At 46.8% G+C, this 15,785-nt stretch overlaps 1 protein-coding gene across 1 annotated transcript; it reads left to right on the plus strand.

The window, feature by feature from the left end:
- Nucleotides 1-308: 308 nt before the first annotated feature.
- LOC136550083 (phospholipase D delta-like) lies at nucleotides 309-8,569 on the plus strand. Its single transcript, XM_066541536.1, has 10 exons — nucleotides 309-1,602; nucleotides 2,005-2,121; nucleotides 4,552-4,746; nucleotides 4,881-5,153; nucleotides 5,238-5,306; nucleotides 5,406-5,553; nucleotides 5,973-6,121; nucleotides 6,619-6,789; nucleotides 7,702-7,899; nucleotides 8,050-8,569. The coding sequence occupies exons 1-10, from the start codon at nucleotides 631-633 to the stop codon at nucleotides 8,341-8,343; spliced, it is 2,586 nt and encodes an 861-aa protein (XP_066397633.1). The 5' UTR covers nucleotides 309-630; the 3' UTR covers nucleotides 8,344-8,569.
- Nucleotides 8,570-15,785: the final 7,216 nt, after the last annotated feature.

The following is a 15,785-nucleotide window of genomic DNA, read 5'->3' on the forward strand; positions in this document are numbered from 1 at the left end:
GGCTGACGCACACGCAGGCACGCACCGTTTGACCTCTCCTTGATCTGTGATCTCTCCTCTCCGCTTCCCCACGACCGCGACGTGCCCGCCGCCCACACCGCACAATCGTGGCGGACCAAGCAGCGTGGGCTTCTGGTTTTCGTCCGCTTCAACGTCACGACGATCCACGAAGGGGCCACGGGTAACCGTACAGAGGTGACCGTGGCGTTGCGCCGCGACCCATGCACCCCCACCATTTTTCTTGCGTTTTTTTTTACAGGTCACCACTCCGGATCAGAGGAAATCACACCGCTACACCGAGGGAGTTAAAAAAACTCACTCTGATATAATAAACGCAACTAAAAATCGCATACTATTTCGAGCTAAATTGCCAAATCTCGAGATCCAGCCAGCCGAACCCCCGCCTCGCCGCCTCCTCCACCCCGCTTTGCCATTTCCGACCGCCAACTCGCCAAGGCTGAGCCGAGCCGAGGCTGCCGTGCCGCGCCCACCGGAATCCCCGCCGCGGAGGGTGCTGTGGTATATCAGGGCGCTCTAGGATTGGAGGGCTCTGGCTGGTTTGCCTAGACGCTCGCCGCCGCCTCTCCCCTGCCCGGCCCCGGCCTCGACCGCGAGGCTCCGTCGCCGGCGATGGCGTCGCAGGCCGGCGGCGAGTCTCCGGCGAAGCCCGTCCTCCTGCACGGCGACCTCGACCTCTGGATCCTCGAGGCGCGCCTGCTGCCCAACATGGACATGTTCTCCGAGCATGTACGCCGCTGCCTCGCAGCGTGCCGCCCGCCCACCTCCTGCGGGCCCAAGCACCCGACCGCCGCCGCGCGCGGCCCCGGAGGCGGAGGCGGCCGCGGCCGCCAACACCACCACCGGAAGATCATCACCAGCGACCCCTACGTCACGCTGTCCGTCTCCGGCGCCGTCGTGGCGCGCACCGCCGTCATCCCCAACTCCCAGGACCCCGTCTGGGAGGAGCGCTTCGCCGTGCCGCTCGCGCACCGCGCCGCCGAGCTCGAGTTCCAGGTCAAGGACAACGACACCTTCGGCGCGCAGGTCATCGGCACCGTCACCGTCCCCGCCGAGCGCGTGGTGTCGGGCGACGAGGTCGAGGACTGGTTCCCCGTCATAGGCACCAACGGCAAGCCGTACAAACCCGACACCGCGCTGCGCCTCCGCTTCAAGTTCCAACCCATCGCCGACAACCCGGCCTACCGCCACGGCATCCCCGGCGACCCTGACCACAGGGGCATCGAGGACTCCTACTTCCCGCTCCGCCACGGCGGCCAAGTCACGCTGTACCAGGACGCGCACGTCAGGGAAGGGGACCTGCCAGAGATTGAGCTCGACAACGGCAAGACGTTCCAGCACAACGCGTGCTGGGAGGACATCTGCCACGCCATCCTAGAGGCGCACCACATGATATATATCGTCGGGTGGTCGGTGTACGATAAGGTGCGGCTTGTGCGCGAACCATCGCCGTCGCGGCCATTGCCCGAGGGTGGCGATCTTACGCTTGGCGAGCTGCTCAAGTTCAAGTCGCAGGAGGGTGTTAGAGTGTGCCTGCTTGTGTGGGATGATAAGACTTCGCATGACAAGTTCTTCATCAAGACGGTGAGGTTCTATAATCTTGTTTTCTTTTACCTCCCATGACAAGTTCTTCGCATGTCGAGTTGTCAGCAGTCAGACTTAATAATGGCAAGGAATCCGTGGATGCTGGTCCATGTATATATGAGTTTACTGTGGCATAGTGGACTTGAGTCAACCTATACATTGGGCCAAGTTCAAAACGTTAATCACAAAGAATTGCCAGTTTCAAGTTGGTAACAGAATGTGAAAAACACTCTGTTAAATCCGTGGACCCCGTTCTCAGTTTGCCTTAAACCATGACCATGCATCTTAGACAAATGCAAATTTAATATGTGCTTTCTGAATCTATTGAAACATGCTGTTCCTTCCTTTTGCAAATATTTCCCTGTGGTAGTATCTGTAAGAAACCTTCTTGTGCTTTTGCAGGGTGGAGTTATGGCAACTCATGATGAAGAAACTCGGAAGTTTTTCAAACATTCCTCAGTCATCTGTGTTCTGTCTCCTCGATATGCTAGCAATAAGCTGAGCATTTTCAAACAGCAGGCAAGTTTTGGGCAGGAATTTATGGTTCACTTTCTTTGTATGGGTTACATCTACGGCTCGTTTGGATAGGGATAGGGATAAGGAATGGGATAGAGAAAATTATATCCTAATCATCCATTCTTTACGTCTCATTTAATCCTAGCCGTTCATCCATTTCTCTTTCCCTATCCCACCCCCTATATCCCTGTATCCAAACGCCACCAACGGATATCATTGTGAAACTTACGTTGGAGATACATTTTCCCTTAGTGAACTCATATATTGCAAAAAATAGTACTGACTAATATGAATGTTCAGATTAGTGGCTGATCCAGAGTCAGCCGATGGGGGTAGTGGGGTTCAGCCCCCATGCTGGATCCACCACTGGATGACCACCGAATTCTTCTTGCCACTCATTGCAACATTTTTCAGCTATCCAAAGTTGCACTTCTTTTTGTTGCCACTACTTAGCTGTTTTGCGATCAAGGTGGGTCAGCACTGGATGACCACCAAATTCGCCACCAGACCACCCTTTGTTCCCAGTGGTGGATCTATGATTTTTTTCGTGGGGTATGCCGCACTAAAGTTTCCATATATGATTCGGTAAAATCCATTTAGTAATTTAGTAATTCGGTGAACACTCGTTAAATTTGCCCTGCAACTCGAAATTTAAGTACAAAATAACAAAATAAGTCTTAAATTCGACAAAGAAGTTCCAATAGAAAAAGTTCAAATACCATGCTAATAGTTGGAAATATGTATAAAAAACATAGACACCAAATAAATTTACAACAATTGAACTAATTTTGAGGATAAATTGGTGTATTACCAAATAAAAAATAGGTTAGGTTACTAGTGGTAGACGTACTAGCGTAGATGTAGTGCTGAGCTAGTGCGATGCTAGCTACTCCTGTCGTCATGTGATGCTTTTGCTAGGGGATTAGATTAGCTAGGCAGTCTGTAGGTGACATCCGTGCTGTTTCCATTATTTAACGTCACATCATCCATCCATCTATCCATAACGACAGCGAGAGGAGAGAGCACGCGAGCTAGAGTCAGAGACAGAAAGTGTGGGTACTACTACTGGCACTGGACTGAACTAGACGAAGGAACTTTCTTAGGGTATGCCGGACCATACCCGGACATACCGCTGGATACGCCCCTGTTTGTGCCCTTAAGGACTATCAAATGCTGAAGTCAGATATACACTATTTGCATGATGATAGATCCCATATGCTATCTGCACAAAAACATGCTCTAAACCTAAAACCTAAACCTGAACTGCCACTGGTCTATCACCAAGACAAGCTGGTTGCCTGGTAAACTAATGTCGGATCTTTCTGGTAAACTAATGTCGGATCTTGACAAAGGAATTGCATAGTGCATGATTGGAGATGGTGCAACTGTATATCTTCAGTCAGCATTTAGGATGGAAAACACATGCAATATGAATTTTCTCAGCTGGCTTCTTTCAAGAAATCAGACCTCGTAATTGTTAATCTCTGAGAGATGGCATTTAAGCAATTGTAGCTACTTAATGTGATTCTTGAACTGGTACCAGGACAAGGGAATGACAAATGGATATACTTTGGCGTAGTGAGGCTGAGGCATACTCTTCAATGAGCATGCACTGGCTCTTTATGGGCCAAAGTCAACCACCAGCTCCCGCTCTGTGTACCCAGTGCAGAGAGCTCTGTGTACCCAGTGCACTGGCTCTTCAATGAGCATGAACTGGTACCCAGTGCAGAGAGCTCCCGCTCTGTGTAGGGTCTGGGGAAGGGTGTCAGTGGTAAGCCTTACCCTTGCTTGTGCAATGCGAGGAGACCGCGACTCGAATCCGGGACCTTCCGGTCACAGGCGGTAAGACTCTACCGCTTGCACGCCCGCCCTTAAAAAAAAACAATTTTACCTATATCATGTTGCTCATAAGTTAATGAAGAAACATCACACCATCTCTTCTTTGATTGAAAATTTGCACAACAGTATTGGTACTGGGTATATCTGCAGAGGAACAGAAAAGTTTCTTAAACAGGTCGCCATGTTATACGAAAGATACAGTTTAATGTGGTGTTATGGGAAAGGATTTAAAAAAAAGATTATGCTATGATTTTCCATCATGCAAATGAAATTCTTAATAGTGGCGCAATCATGGCTAGACAATTCTGTGAAAATCTCTCTCTTCCGACCTTCTTTGTGTAAACCTATGTACCTGTTGGTAGTCTGTACCGGCACAGGTGCCATTTTTTAGGGGTAGGAGTGGGCCGTGGGGGTCACCTAAAAGGGAGAGTAGGATTGCAATCATATTTTGTGTTTCAAATAGTATCAGGGGGCATCTATCATCTTGAGTTTGAAACAGGAACCATATTTTGTGGTTTTTTGCTTTATTATATTTTGCGCTAAATAGTTGAATATTTTTGTTGCAGTCGATGACATTAAATTTGTAGCTGGCAGGTTGTTGGGACTTTGTTTACACACCATCAAAAGTGTGTGCTGGTTGATACACAAGCCAGGGGAAACAAGCGGAAAATTACAGCTTTCATTGGGGGCCTAGATCTTTGTGATGGCCGCTATGACACACCTGAACACAGGCTTTTCAAAGATCTTGACACAGTATTCCAAAATGATTACCATAACCCTACATTTTCGGTGAGCTCTTTTGTGCTAGCATGTTCTAAGTAATTTGCTTTGGCAGAAAGTTTGATTTTTTTTCATGTACAGTAATACATTACATGCATCCAGATTTTGATGTTCTTAGAATCCTATGTATTCACCTGATGCAGGCAGGTGCAAAGGGACCCAGGCAACCATGGCATGATTTACATTGCAGGATTGATGGCCCTGCTGCCTATGATGTCTTGACAAATTTTGAGCAAAGGTGGCGGAAGGCAACAAAATGGCATGACCGGTTTAGAAGAGTATCTCATTGGAAAGATGATGCTTTAATTAAGCTGGAGCGTATCTCATGGATTCTAAGCCCTTCGCGCAATGTTCCAAATGATCATCCTAGTTTGTGGGTTTCAAAAGAAGAAGATCATGAAAATTGGCATGTTCAGGTTGGCGTGCTGCCTGTTAAGTTCTACTTCTGTCAAAATAATCTTGAAATTTTCTGGTGTCGTTAATGTATTTTGACTCTGCAGGTATTCCGGTCAATTGACTCTGGTTCCCTAAAAGGATTTCCTAGTGACTGCAAAGAAGCTTCAAAGCTGGTTAGTCAACATTTCTATTTTCTGATTTTTGTAACGATGACGGAGAATATACTATTTGAAAACTGCAGTGGGTACTAACTATTCAAATTATTTCTGCAGAATCTTGTGTGCCGAAAGAACCTGGTAATTGATAAGAGCATCCACACTGCATATGTCCGAGCAATCAGATCTGCACAACATTTCATTTATATTGAGAACCAGTACTTTCTTGGTTCTTCATATGCTTGGCCATCATATGTGAATTCAGGTTTTAACTTTTTTTTTTTGTTTTCATTTCTTCTGCTTTTCCTTGACCCGTAGTTATACGGTAGCTATATATATTACTCCCTCTGTTCCAAATTGTAAGTCGTTGCTATATATATACTCCCTCTGCTCCAAATTGTATATCTTTTACTATGTATCTATATATAATGTATATCTAGATATGTAGCAAAAACTATGTACCTAAAAAAGCCAGAACAACTTACAATTTGGAACTGAAGGAGTATATATGTATATTTTTCTATTGCAAAAAATGGGAGAACGACAGACAGAATGTAGGTAGATCTTACAATTTTTTTCAGGTTTTTAGGCAGGTTACATTCTCTTTGTTCCTTATATAGTGCTGTACTGCTGTTGCTTGACTTAACTGTTAATGTTTAATGGCTACATGATAATATGTGGCAGGTGCTGATAATCTGATACCAATAGAACTGGCCCTCAAAATTGCAAGTAAGATTAGAGCGGGAGAACGCTTTACAGTGTATGTAGTGATACCAATGTGGCCTGAAGGAGTCCCTACTGCAGCATCTGTGCAAGAAATCCTTTTCTTTCAGGTGAATTCCTTTATTGATGGTCACAAGTTGGCAAAACAATTTAACCGATTGTGAGGTCTTCTGAGATCTTTCTCTCTGCAAACATTCCATGTTCTGTGTTGTAAGGCAAGTACTAGTTAAGTGGAATTTTGAGGATTATATATGTGAGTATGTGACTGTATCATCTTAGCTTTCTAACCTTGAGGATACAGTATATTAAATTTCACAGTGGTCAACATAAGTTCATACTTGGGTGTATTACACTGGGGAGAAAAAAGGGGGTGGGGTGGGTGGGGTGGATCTTTGCTTGTGATTCATCAAAATCTATTCTCTACTTAAAGCGCAAACATTGTACTTTTTCAGAATAGCTTTAGGCTTATTGTCACATTTGTAATGTATGCTAGCGCTTCCTTAAAGGTTAAAATAAGTTTTTAACCTTATTTTGAAAGAAAGTATCACACAATGCCATAGAAATTGGGATTTAGTAACTCTGTTCATGATTTATCTTCATGGTACAGGCCCAGACAATGGAGATGATGTATAGAATAATTGCGGATGAGCTCAAGGCAATGGACAATAAGGATATGCACCCTGAAGATTACTTGAACTTCTTTTGTCTGGGAAATCGGGAAGAACCACCATCTAATGGCAGTCCAGATTCAGAGAAATCTACAGATAAAAGTGCAGCGGTAATCTGTTGTTGCATTTTTTCCCTTATTCTTTTAAAGAAAAAGTGTCTAGGTTACTTGCTACTAAAACTTATCTAACTGCTTGCCATGCTTCTATCGTCTACTCAACTCTCATGTACATACTAATTCTATTAGTCTTTAGATCTTAAGAAAATGGTATATAAGTTCATAAGGAGAGGTTTCCGGGATGCTGATACATTGGCATGGAAAGAATGCCTTGCAGTAAGCTGTTGGGCTAAATGGAGTCTTTGGCTAGAATGGTTGCATCAGTAATTTTTTTTGGCTTGCATCACATACTATATTGCTTAAGTTGATTTAGATTACTGATGTTAATTTAGGCTCTAGCTTGTTGATCTTCTTGTTGTAGTATTATTTTTTGTGTGTTGTCTTGGTTTACATTTTGCATTGACTCTGGCTTTGGCTCTGTTGTAATTTAGGAAGCCAGGAGGGCCAATGAAATCTCTTGTCAGTTCTATACAAATTTTTTCCCTATTTACTGTATTTAATATGTGATGTTAGACATATAATTTGGCTAGGCCTTAGGGCCATCTGTTTTTTTAGCTGAACTGGGGTGGGCCTTGAGCCACTGGGGTTTATCTAGATTGATTGTTAGTGATGATAGGTTTTCAAAAAAAAAATTGTTAGTTATGATAGGCAAGGATACTATTATACTTCTATAAACCAACCCTAGGTCATCCTTGCCTATATATGCACCTGTGTTCCACAGCCCTAATCAAACTATTGTTTTCCCATGCAATTATCTTTCATATGATACTATGCTCTTGTCATTCTACTTTGAAGAAGCAGTAGACATGCCATGTTGCCTTGAGCCTAGCTCCATTCATTTTCTTGTTAATAATTTACTAAGCAGTCACATTCATTTAATATTTCTTCTGGTTTTAAAATCTGCAGGGCTTAGCTACAAAATATCGACGGTTCATGATCTATGTTCACGCAAAAGGGATGATTGTGGATGATGAATATGTCATTCTGGGTTCAGCAAACATCAACCAGAGATCCCTGGCTGGTTCTAGAGATACTGAAATTGCAATGGGTGCATACCAGCCTCATTATGCATGGTCTACAAAGAACGGACATCCTCACGGCCAGGTTCTCTTCTTTCTACCAAATTTGCTTACTGCAGTTTTGTTAATGGCTAGTAACTTATTTTGCCCCCTATGTGATTCTGTACAACCCAATATTTACAAATAATGCTACCACTTCTAAGCTAGCTTTGCCTACACATCATTTTCCCTCCAGGTATATGGGTACAGAACGTCTCTGTGGGCAGAGCACCTTGGAACGGTTGATGATCGCTTCAAGGATCCTTCGAGTTTGGAGTGCGTAAGGTTTGTGAATCAAATAGCTGTAAAGAACTGGCAAAGGTTTACAGCCGAAGAAATGAGTACATTACAAGGACACCTCCTCAAGTACCCAGTTAAGGTGGAGGCTGATGGTAAGATCAGCCCACTGCCAGACCAAGAATGCTTTCCTGATGTTGGCGGCAAGATTCTGGGAGCTCCAACTTCACTTCCTGATTCACTGACCATGTAGCGTTATTACATATAATTTTTTTTTCAGAGTTGAACTTTGTAATTGTCTAAATTTGGTGGGATTATCGCTGAACTTGTACTACATCTGTAATCATCCATAGTGTTGGCGCAGGGAAAGCTCAAGGTGTTGGTGGTGTTTGTAGAGTTGTGCTCGTGTAAGTTTTCCCAGCGTTTGTAAATGAACCATATGATAGGATCCTTGACAATAATGCTTCCATTTCCATTGCGATTATACAACTGTTCAGCATTTTTGTTCAACCCCATGTTCACACTGTTTCTGTTCTATGGTCTACTCTGCATAGTCGCGGTGATGGAAGTGGCATTGCTTATTCGGCTGGAAGGACTGAAATGCTGGGGATTCTGAGCCTAGGCCAGATCCTGCGTCCATGTCTGCCTGTTCACCCCTGGTCCCTATCCCGCATCAATCTCGCGCCCTTGACACGTTGTCCTACCTCCCGCTGCCATGGAACGTCTGAGCCGACGCGTCGTACCGGCAGCCGTTCCCTGGGTCGAGGAGGTGCAGCTGCAGCCTGCTCAGCTGCACAACCAGCGAGGTCCATGTCGTCGTGCAGCCGGCAGCAACTGAGCAGCGCGCCCCATACCGGTTCAAACGGCATGGCCTCGATGACCCTGAGCCCGTCGTCCACCAGTGGAGTCCACCGTGCGCACAAGGCACAAGTCAAAGTTGTTGTAAAAAAAAAAAGGCACAAGTCAAAGCACGGACAAGAAGCAGATAACATCCTTCCTCAAAAAAAAAAAAAAGAGAAGCAGATAACATCCGGCGCAATGCCTTCTGCCAGCATAACTGACCCCTTCTCGATCACTGCAGACCGGGGTGAGGAGAAGGACGTCTCGCGAGTAGGGTCACCTGATCCCGTATACTCGTAGGTACATCGGGTGCGCTCGCTCCCAAAGAGGTATAATTCGGCGCTCGTAAAAAGCCAAAGGATCTCGTCGGTTACACCGTGGGCTCTATTATGATCAATCTCGCCCACCAGTCTCTGCATCATTCGACTCTGAGAGGGGCACAATCTCCTTCGTCAAGAAAGGGTGCTCGAGGAATTGGGGAGAATAGGCCGGGGTGGTCAGATCCGCACATAACCATTTCTTCTTCCAACCGGGGATGTTTGAAGACGACTTGATCATCGAACTCCCGGCTGCCTTCCGGTTCGGGTCATTTGGGACTGGGGTCTCACAACGAAGCTTTGGTGGAAAAAGGCCCAGTGCGGCTCCATCCCAACGAAATTCTCACAAAAAGAGATGAACACAGACAAGAACAAAACGCCATTGGGAAGGTGGTGAACATCGAACCCGCGCTTGAAGTAGTCGATGAAGACCACAATCATTTATGTCAACGTCTTCCATATCCTAATCTTTGTCCTTATTTTGGTTTTCTAGGTCTAAATCATCTTCCTCGTCGAAGTCATCAAGCTCTCCACCATTACCAGGAACAATATGGTCGACCTTGGAAAAGATTTCTGTTAGCAACCCCAACCTTGGCAACTCAATCATACACCAACAGTACAGTCAAAGTAGTGATTCGGTACAGGTGAGATGAACAGGAGCAGAGGAAGGAGGCAGCACAGAGTACAGATCAAAGAAGCAAGGAGTAGCTACTAGAAGTTTCTAGAAGGAGAAGGGCCTAGGGTACATGAATGGAAAATTGGGGAAGAAGAACCGTAAAGGAAATAATTGTTCGATGCCCCATCCTCCGTTGCCTTTCTTCCTTTATACTCCTTAGCTTTCCATCTTGGGCTTGCAGTGATATACATGTCCGGCCCATGGTGAGTATTGGCCCATGTAGCTAACATTCCCCTCTCCTTGAAATGCGGCTTGCCCCCAAGCCGCTGAAGTCGACAATCCTTAAATATCAGTAACTTGGACTTCTTTTCAGCTCTAGAACAATAGGACAGCCATTGCATCAGCCACAGAACAACACCAGCATGAGTGAGATGTAGTAGCACAGGTGGCGGCCAAGGGTGCTTCAATAGCATATCATAAGGATAACCTTGCACATCACTGGAACCCAAAACAACATGCTGATGGCTGACCCTTGCATTATGATTTCAGAGTATAGTAGGCATGTAACCATCACAATCCTAGTGTAAAGTCCTCACCATAGACCATTGCACGGACACAAGTGTAATCTCCAAGCAAGAAACATTCCAAGGACTCAACACTAGAAGATACGGCTCATGCTGTAGCTGTAGAACTCCAAATGGCTTACGGTAGGAAAACAACATATGTTTGGCCGCTGGATCCCATGGTGTCAGGAGGTCAGTTGCAATTACCGTGAGCACCAATACTTGAGGCCACTTGATCACCAATCTTGTCCTTTCTCCATTTTCATTGTCAATCTTGAAAATTCCATGTATCTTCAGTAGTTGACGATCAATATAGGCATTGGCAATGGTAGATGGAAAATTACAAAACACTGCATCATCATTTTTTCCAAGCTCTCGAGAGGTGTAATAATCTAGCAACATCTTGTGCAACCTCTCATCACCACACAACAGTATAGATAGTACTGGATCCGCAAATAAACATCCAGCTTGGCAATAATCTCCATTGATATTAATAAGTGCTAGCTCCAAGCAAACAGCACACCGCCAATTTTCCTGGAGGAATTCTGGCCATGGCAGCACAATGGTGACGTATAAGCAAAGCTGTATTGAGTCTGTACCATCCCAAGCAGCAAACCAGTCAACATCAATGAAGCACTGCTGACCAAAGAATTTCACCCACATGCATTTTGGGACCTGAAAGTATGCGTAGCTAGATGAGGGAGCTTGAGGTGGCCAGGGCGGCTTCTGGAGCAAACTCAATAATGCTAGTGTTACAAATTGCCACTGTGCCTTCACATTAAATCTAGATCTATGTGAATTATCAGAAGGCCTCAACAGGTAGCTCAACTTCCATCCCAGTCCATAACCATGAGAGTAAGGGAACAAACAAGCCATTGCAGACCATCTGTAACCCAACTTGAATTCCATCAAATTCAAGAAAATGACAAATAAGCATGGGGTGTACGGATAGAACTTAAATCCTCCTAGAATTAAGAACCCTGCAATTGATTTTCCATGTTCCTTCAGGACAGCCTGATAATATCTAAAAGAAAACCATGGGGGCTTCCAAAGCCAATTGAAAAAATAGTTCATCAAATCGTAATCAACCATATTGGAACTATAGTGCTGCTCGAGCTTGAACACGGGGCCTGGATCAAATGACAACCAATGAGGTGCCCAAGTGGTTGGCCAGAATTTGATTACACCACCCTGGATTAGAAATTGCAGAGGTGGCAATGGTCCCTTGTCAACCATAGCAAGCAATGGCTCTAGCAGCACTGTATTGTGAGCACTAAGCTTCTCAAATACCTTCTGGTCATCATTAGTTTTAGTGGAACAGTACCCATTCAGGATGTAGAGGTAAGGTTGGTGATATACCTTTGCTGCGTTCCATTGAACACCAACACGTCGGTGCCTCCAGTATGGCAAACAGTCGAGCAGTTGGTTGGCGCTGACTCCGCAGCCACAATCCATGCCAGTAGCTCACCACCACCAGCGCCTGCCCACCAGCGCCTGCTACGAGCGCCTGGACAACGCATCGGGTGGCTCGGTTGAGCGGCGCGTCCAGGTGGGCGAAGTCGGACTCCAGGTCGTCGTCGAGGGAGTCGTTGTAGTCGCCGAGCAGGGTGGCGCGGATCGCGCACTGGACAGGGCCGAGGCGAAAGGTGAGGCGACCACAGCGCCGAATGTCGGGGTCGTCGAGTGCGAAGCCGTTGTGGAACCACTGTATGTTCACACCGACGAAGACGTGGCTGCTGGTGCCCAGTCCCTCGGTGCGGACGATGGCAATGCACATCTCCTGATTGGCTCGCGCGACGTGGAAGAAGGGCTGCGCCTCCATTGGCATCAACAACATAGATGGGGCGGCGCGCCAGAGAGGCCTCCAGCGGCGGGAAAGCACCGCCGTGCGCGCGACGTCCTTGATGGGGAGGCGGGAGATGATGTCGTGGAGGAGCACATTTGGAAGGAGGCTGAGGCGGTCGAGGTTGTCGAGCGTGGTGGCTAGGCGGTGAGGACTCTCCATGGCGTCGAGCATGGCTTGGATCGCCGTGGGGCCGGGTTTGTGCTCGTCGGTGGAGGCAGCCTCGGCGTCACTGCTGGAGAAGTCGGAGTCGAAGGCGCCGTCGGAGTCGGTGGAGGTGGTGTCAAGCACGGGAGCAAACTTGTGGACGACGTCGAGTAGCGCGACGGGGACATTGGATGTGAAGCCGTGCTCGTTGCGGATCTAGGCGGAGCCGAAGACGTCGATGGCGGAGAGGTCGAGGTCGCGCTCCTCCGGGTCGTGGGCAGGCTGCTCGAACAGCCCTCCCCAGTTGTCCGAGACCACCTCGGCATCGGACGCGAGCTCGAGGGAGATGTTGACGCCATCAGCAGCGTCGGTGGCAGCCGACTCCTCCAAGATGTGGGCAGGCTGCTCGAACAGCCCACCCTAGTTGTCGGCGACGATGGATCGTGCCCCGCAGTGCTGCTCGTCGGAGTCGTCGCCTTCGTTGAATTGGTCGCCCCAGTTGTTGGCGACTACGTCGGCTCCGAGGACAGCGGACTGGGTCAGAACGGTGGCGCCCCGGGAGGCCTTCCGCACGGCGTCCTGCTTGGCCCACCTCGCGTCGAACTTGTCGAACAGCTTGTGGAGTTCGTCGAGGATGAGTTGGGTGGAAGGAGAGATCTCGGAGGGGGAATTCATGGTGCTAGCAACTCAATCACACACCAACAGTATAGTCAAAGTAGTGATTCGGTACAGGTGAGATGAACAGGTGCAGGGGAAGGAGGCAGCACAGAGTACAGATCAGAGAAGCAAGGAGTAGCTACTAAGGAGAAGGGCCTAGGGTACAGGAATGGGAAATTGGGGAAGAAGAACCGTAAAGGAAGAACAGTAGTTTCTGAATAATTGTTCGATGTCCCCATCCTCCATTGCCTTCCTTCCTTTATACTCCTTGTTAGCTTCTCATCTTGGGCTTGCAGTGATGTACATGTCCGACCCATGGCGAGTATTGGCCCATGTAGCTGACAATTTCGTATAGGCTATCATCCACAACAATGTCTGCATCAAGGACTGCAAACCATAAGCCGAACCACTCCAGTTTTTCTTCGTAGATCTCACGTCAACTCTCTGTGTTGGACCTAGAATAGAGCCTACAAACCCAGAGAGGTAAAAAGGCCAGAGAGGTAAAAAGGCCCAGAGAGGTAAAAAGGACCTGATCTCATATGCACCATAGACATGTACCCAAACTTTCTATGAGCTTTGCCGTGGTACCCTAAATAACTATGAGTCGTTCATTCGGAAAGATCAGATAGTTAGGATCGTCTATTACTTCCTATTCCTAGGAGGTAATATGTGAAATATATATTTATTTAATTTCTATGAGCTTATCATCCTCTGAAGCTCAACCTGACACGGAAACAACACAATATATGTGTATTGTTTCCATGTTCACGTACCACCCAATCCATTTTATTGGAATTACTCGAGCAAACTCTTTTTTTGACAAGCTCCGCTGGTACTGACCCCTCAATAATCTTGATTAGAGAAGTGGCTGAAACTTTTTAAGGTGCCTTTGCCGCCTTATTGGTATAAGGAATATGGAAAAAAACCTAAACCATCACTTGCAAGACCGCTGAACGTTGCTGCTCGTTTAGGTCCATCGTCCATGTAACAAAGGGCGATGTCTATGTGCCCCCTTTTTGTAGTGATTTTCGTTATCCATCGTTTCAGCTACGATGTCAGGGTTTTTTCTCTCCTTCCGTTCTACCTCTATTGAATCTTTGAAAAGACTTAGATATGCTAATTTGGAACACAACTACATACTACTATCTGATGCATGCATATGTCATAGAAATTTCGTTCATATATACTACTTTATATTTCAGATCCCAAGCAGATTTGACTGTCAATGCATCTAAAAACTAGATTTTTTTTCTGATTCATGTGGCATCAGTGCAAGTGATGAAATATTTTTTTGTTGTATAGCTTTTGATGAAAGACTTATAGGCTGATGATCTTGAAAGGCCTAGGGCAAGGTCATAGGTACGTGTATATCTATTGCGGATCTATTTATTTATCATGTCATGGCCTCTCCTTAAGTTTGGTCTATTGATAATGACATGCCACGGGCGTCTGTCCCGTGACTCCCGTCCGGACGCCCTTAAAAAACTCCCCGAGGCGCGGCACCTCCATCCCACTCCATCCCCCGCGGCACCTCACCGGCCAGCGCTCGTCGCCGGCCCCTTCTTCCCACCCCTGCTCAGCAAGAGCTCACCGAAAACTGCTTGCGCCTGCGGCCGGCCCCTTTCTCCCGGCCAGAGCCCAGCCAAAGCCCGGCGGCGGCCTATGCCCATTGCTGGCCTGTCCCCACCTCCCTCTCCGCCCACTTGCGACTACGGCAGCCTGCAGCACGGCCAAAGCTCATCAGTAGCCTGTCCCCGCCGCCCCCTTTGCTCGCCTCTAGAAGGGGTCGCGATGACGCTGCCCTCCATCTGCCCATCCCCTGCTCCGCGCTGCATCGTAGGGAAGAAGGATGAAAAACGCATGTTGCAAGTGTATTTTTCAAGTGGTTCAGATGTTTCAGAGGTATGTTGCAGGTGTTTCATGCGGATGTTGCAAAAGTAGATCATGATGTTGCATTTGTTGCAATGATTGTACACATATGTTGCAAGCTTCTATTCGCATCATCTATTTTTCCTGACGTATGTTGCAAGCATGTTTATTTGGATGTTGCATATATTTCACACATATGTTGTAAGTGTTTTATCTGAATGTTAAGTATGTTTACAATGGTTTTCAAATGTTTTTTCAGGTGTTTTTGCAAGTGTTTCATATGTATGTTTTAAGTGTTTTATCTGCCTTCATACGTATGTCGCAAGTGTTGCATCTGGATGTTTCAAAAATAGATCGTGTGTTGTATCTCTCTACTCGTTTTCTGCTGTCTCACCTCAGTGTCTCCTCCCAGCGTCGACTGGGCATCCGCCGCACACCCTCCTCTTCTCGATGTTGGTGACATTCGGGGTGACGCGGCCCCCCGTGGACGCGTGAAACTGCGCGCGAAACAAATTGCAAGCACGGGCGTCCGGACGCCCCGTCCATCCAGACGTCCGGACGCTAGCAAATCCGTTGGTCTATTATAATTTCCTGTTATGGCTGGCGCTACACCTCTCTCCTCTCTTTTTTGAGCAAATTGGGCAGATGCTCTGCCTTTTCATTTAGTAGATGGCAAAAGAACAATCTGAGATGTTACATGTACAGAGTTGCGCGAGGAATAAAAAAGGAAAAAAAAGGAGGAGGAAGGAATGCCGACATCAACACCAGGAGCAGCAACTACTGAATATGCTGCTTCTGCTTCTATATATTGGCTTCTCTGTTCATTCGCTCTGTTAAAATATT

The sequence above is a fragment of the Miscanthus floridulus genome, chromosome 4, assembly GCF_019320115.1.
Source record: "Miscanthus floridulus cultivar M001 chromosome 4, ASM1932011v1, whole genome shotgun sequence".
Classification (NCBI taxonomy): domain Eukaryota; kingdom Viridiplantae; phylum Streptophyta; class Magnoliopsida; order Poales; family Poaceae; genus Miscanthus; species Miscanthus floridulus.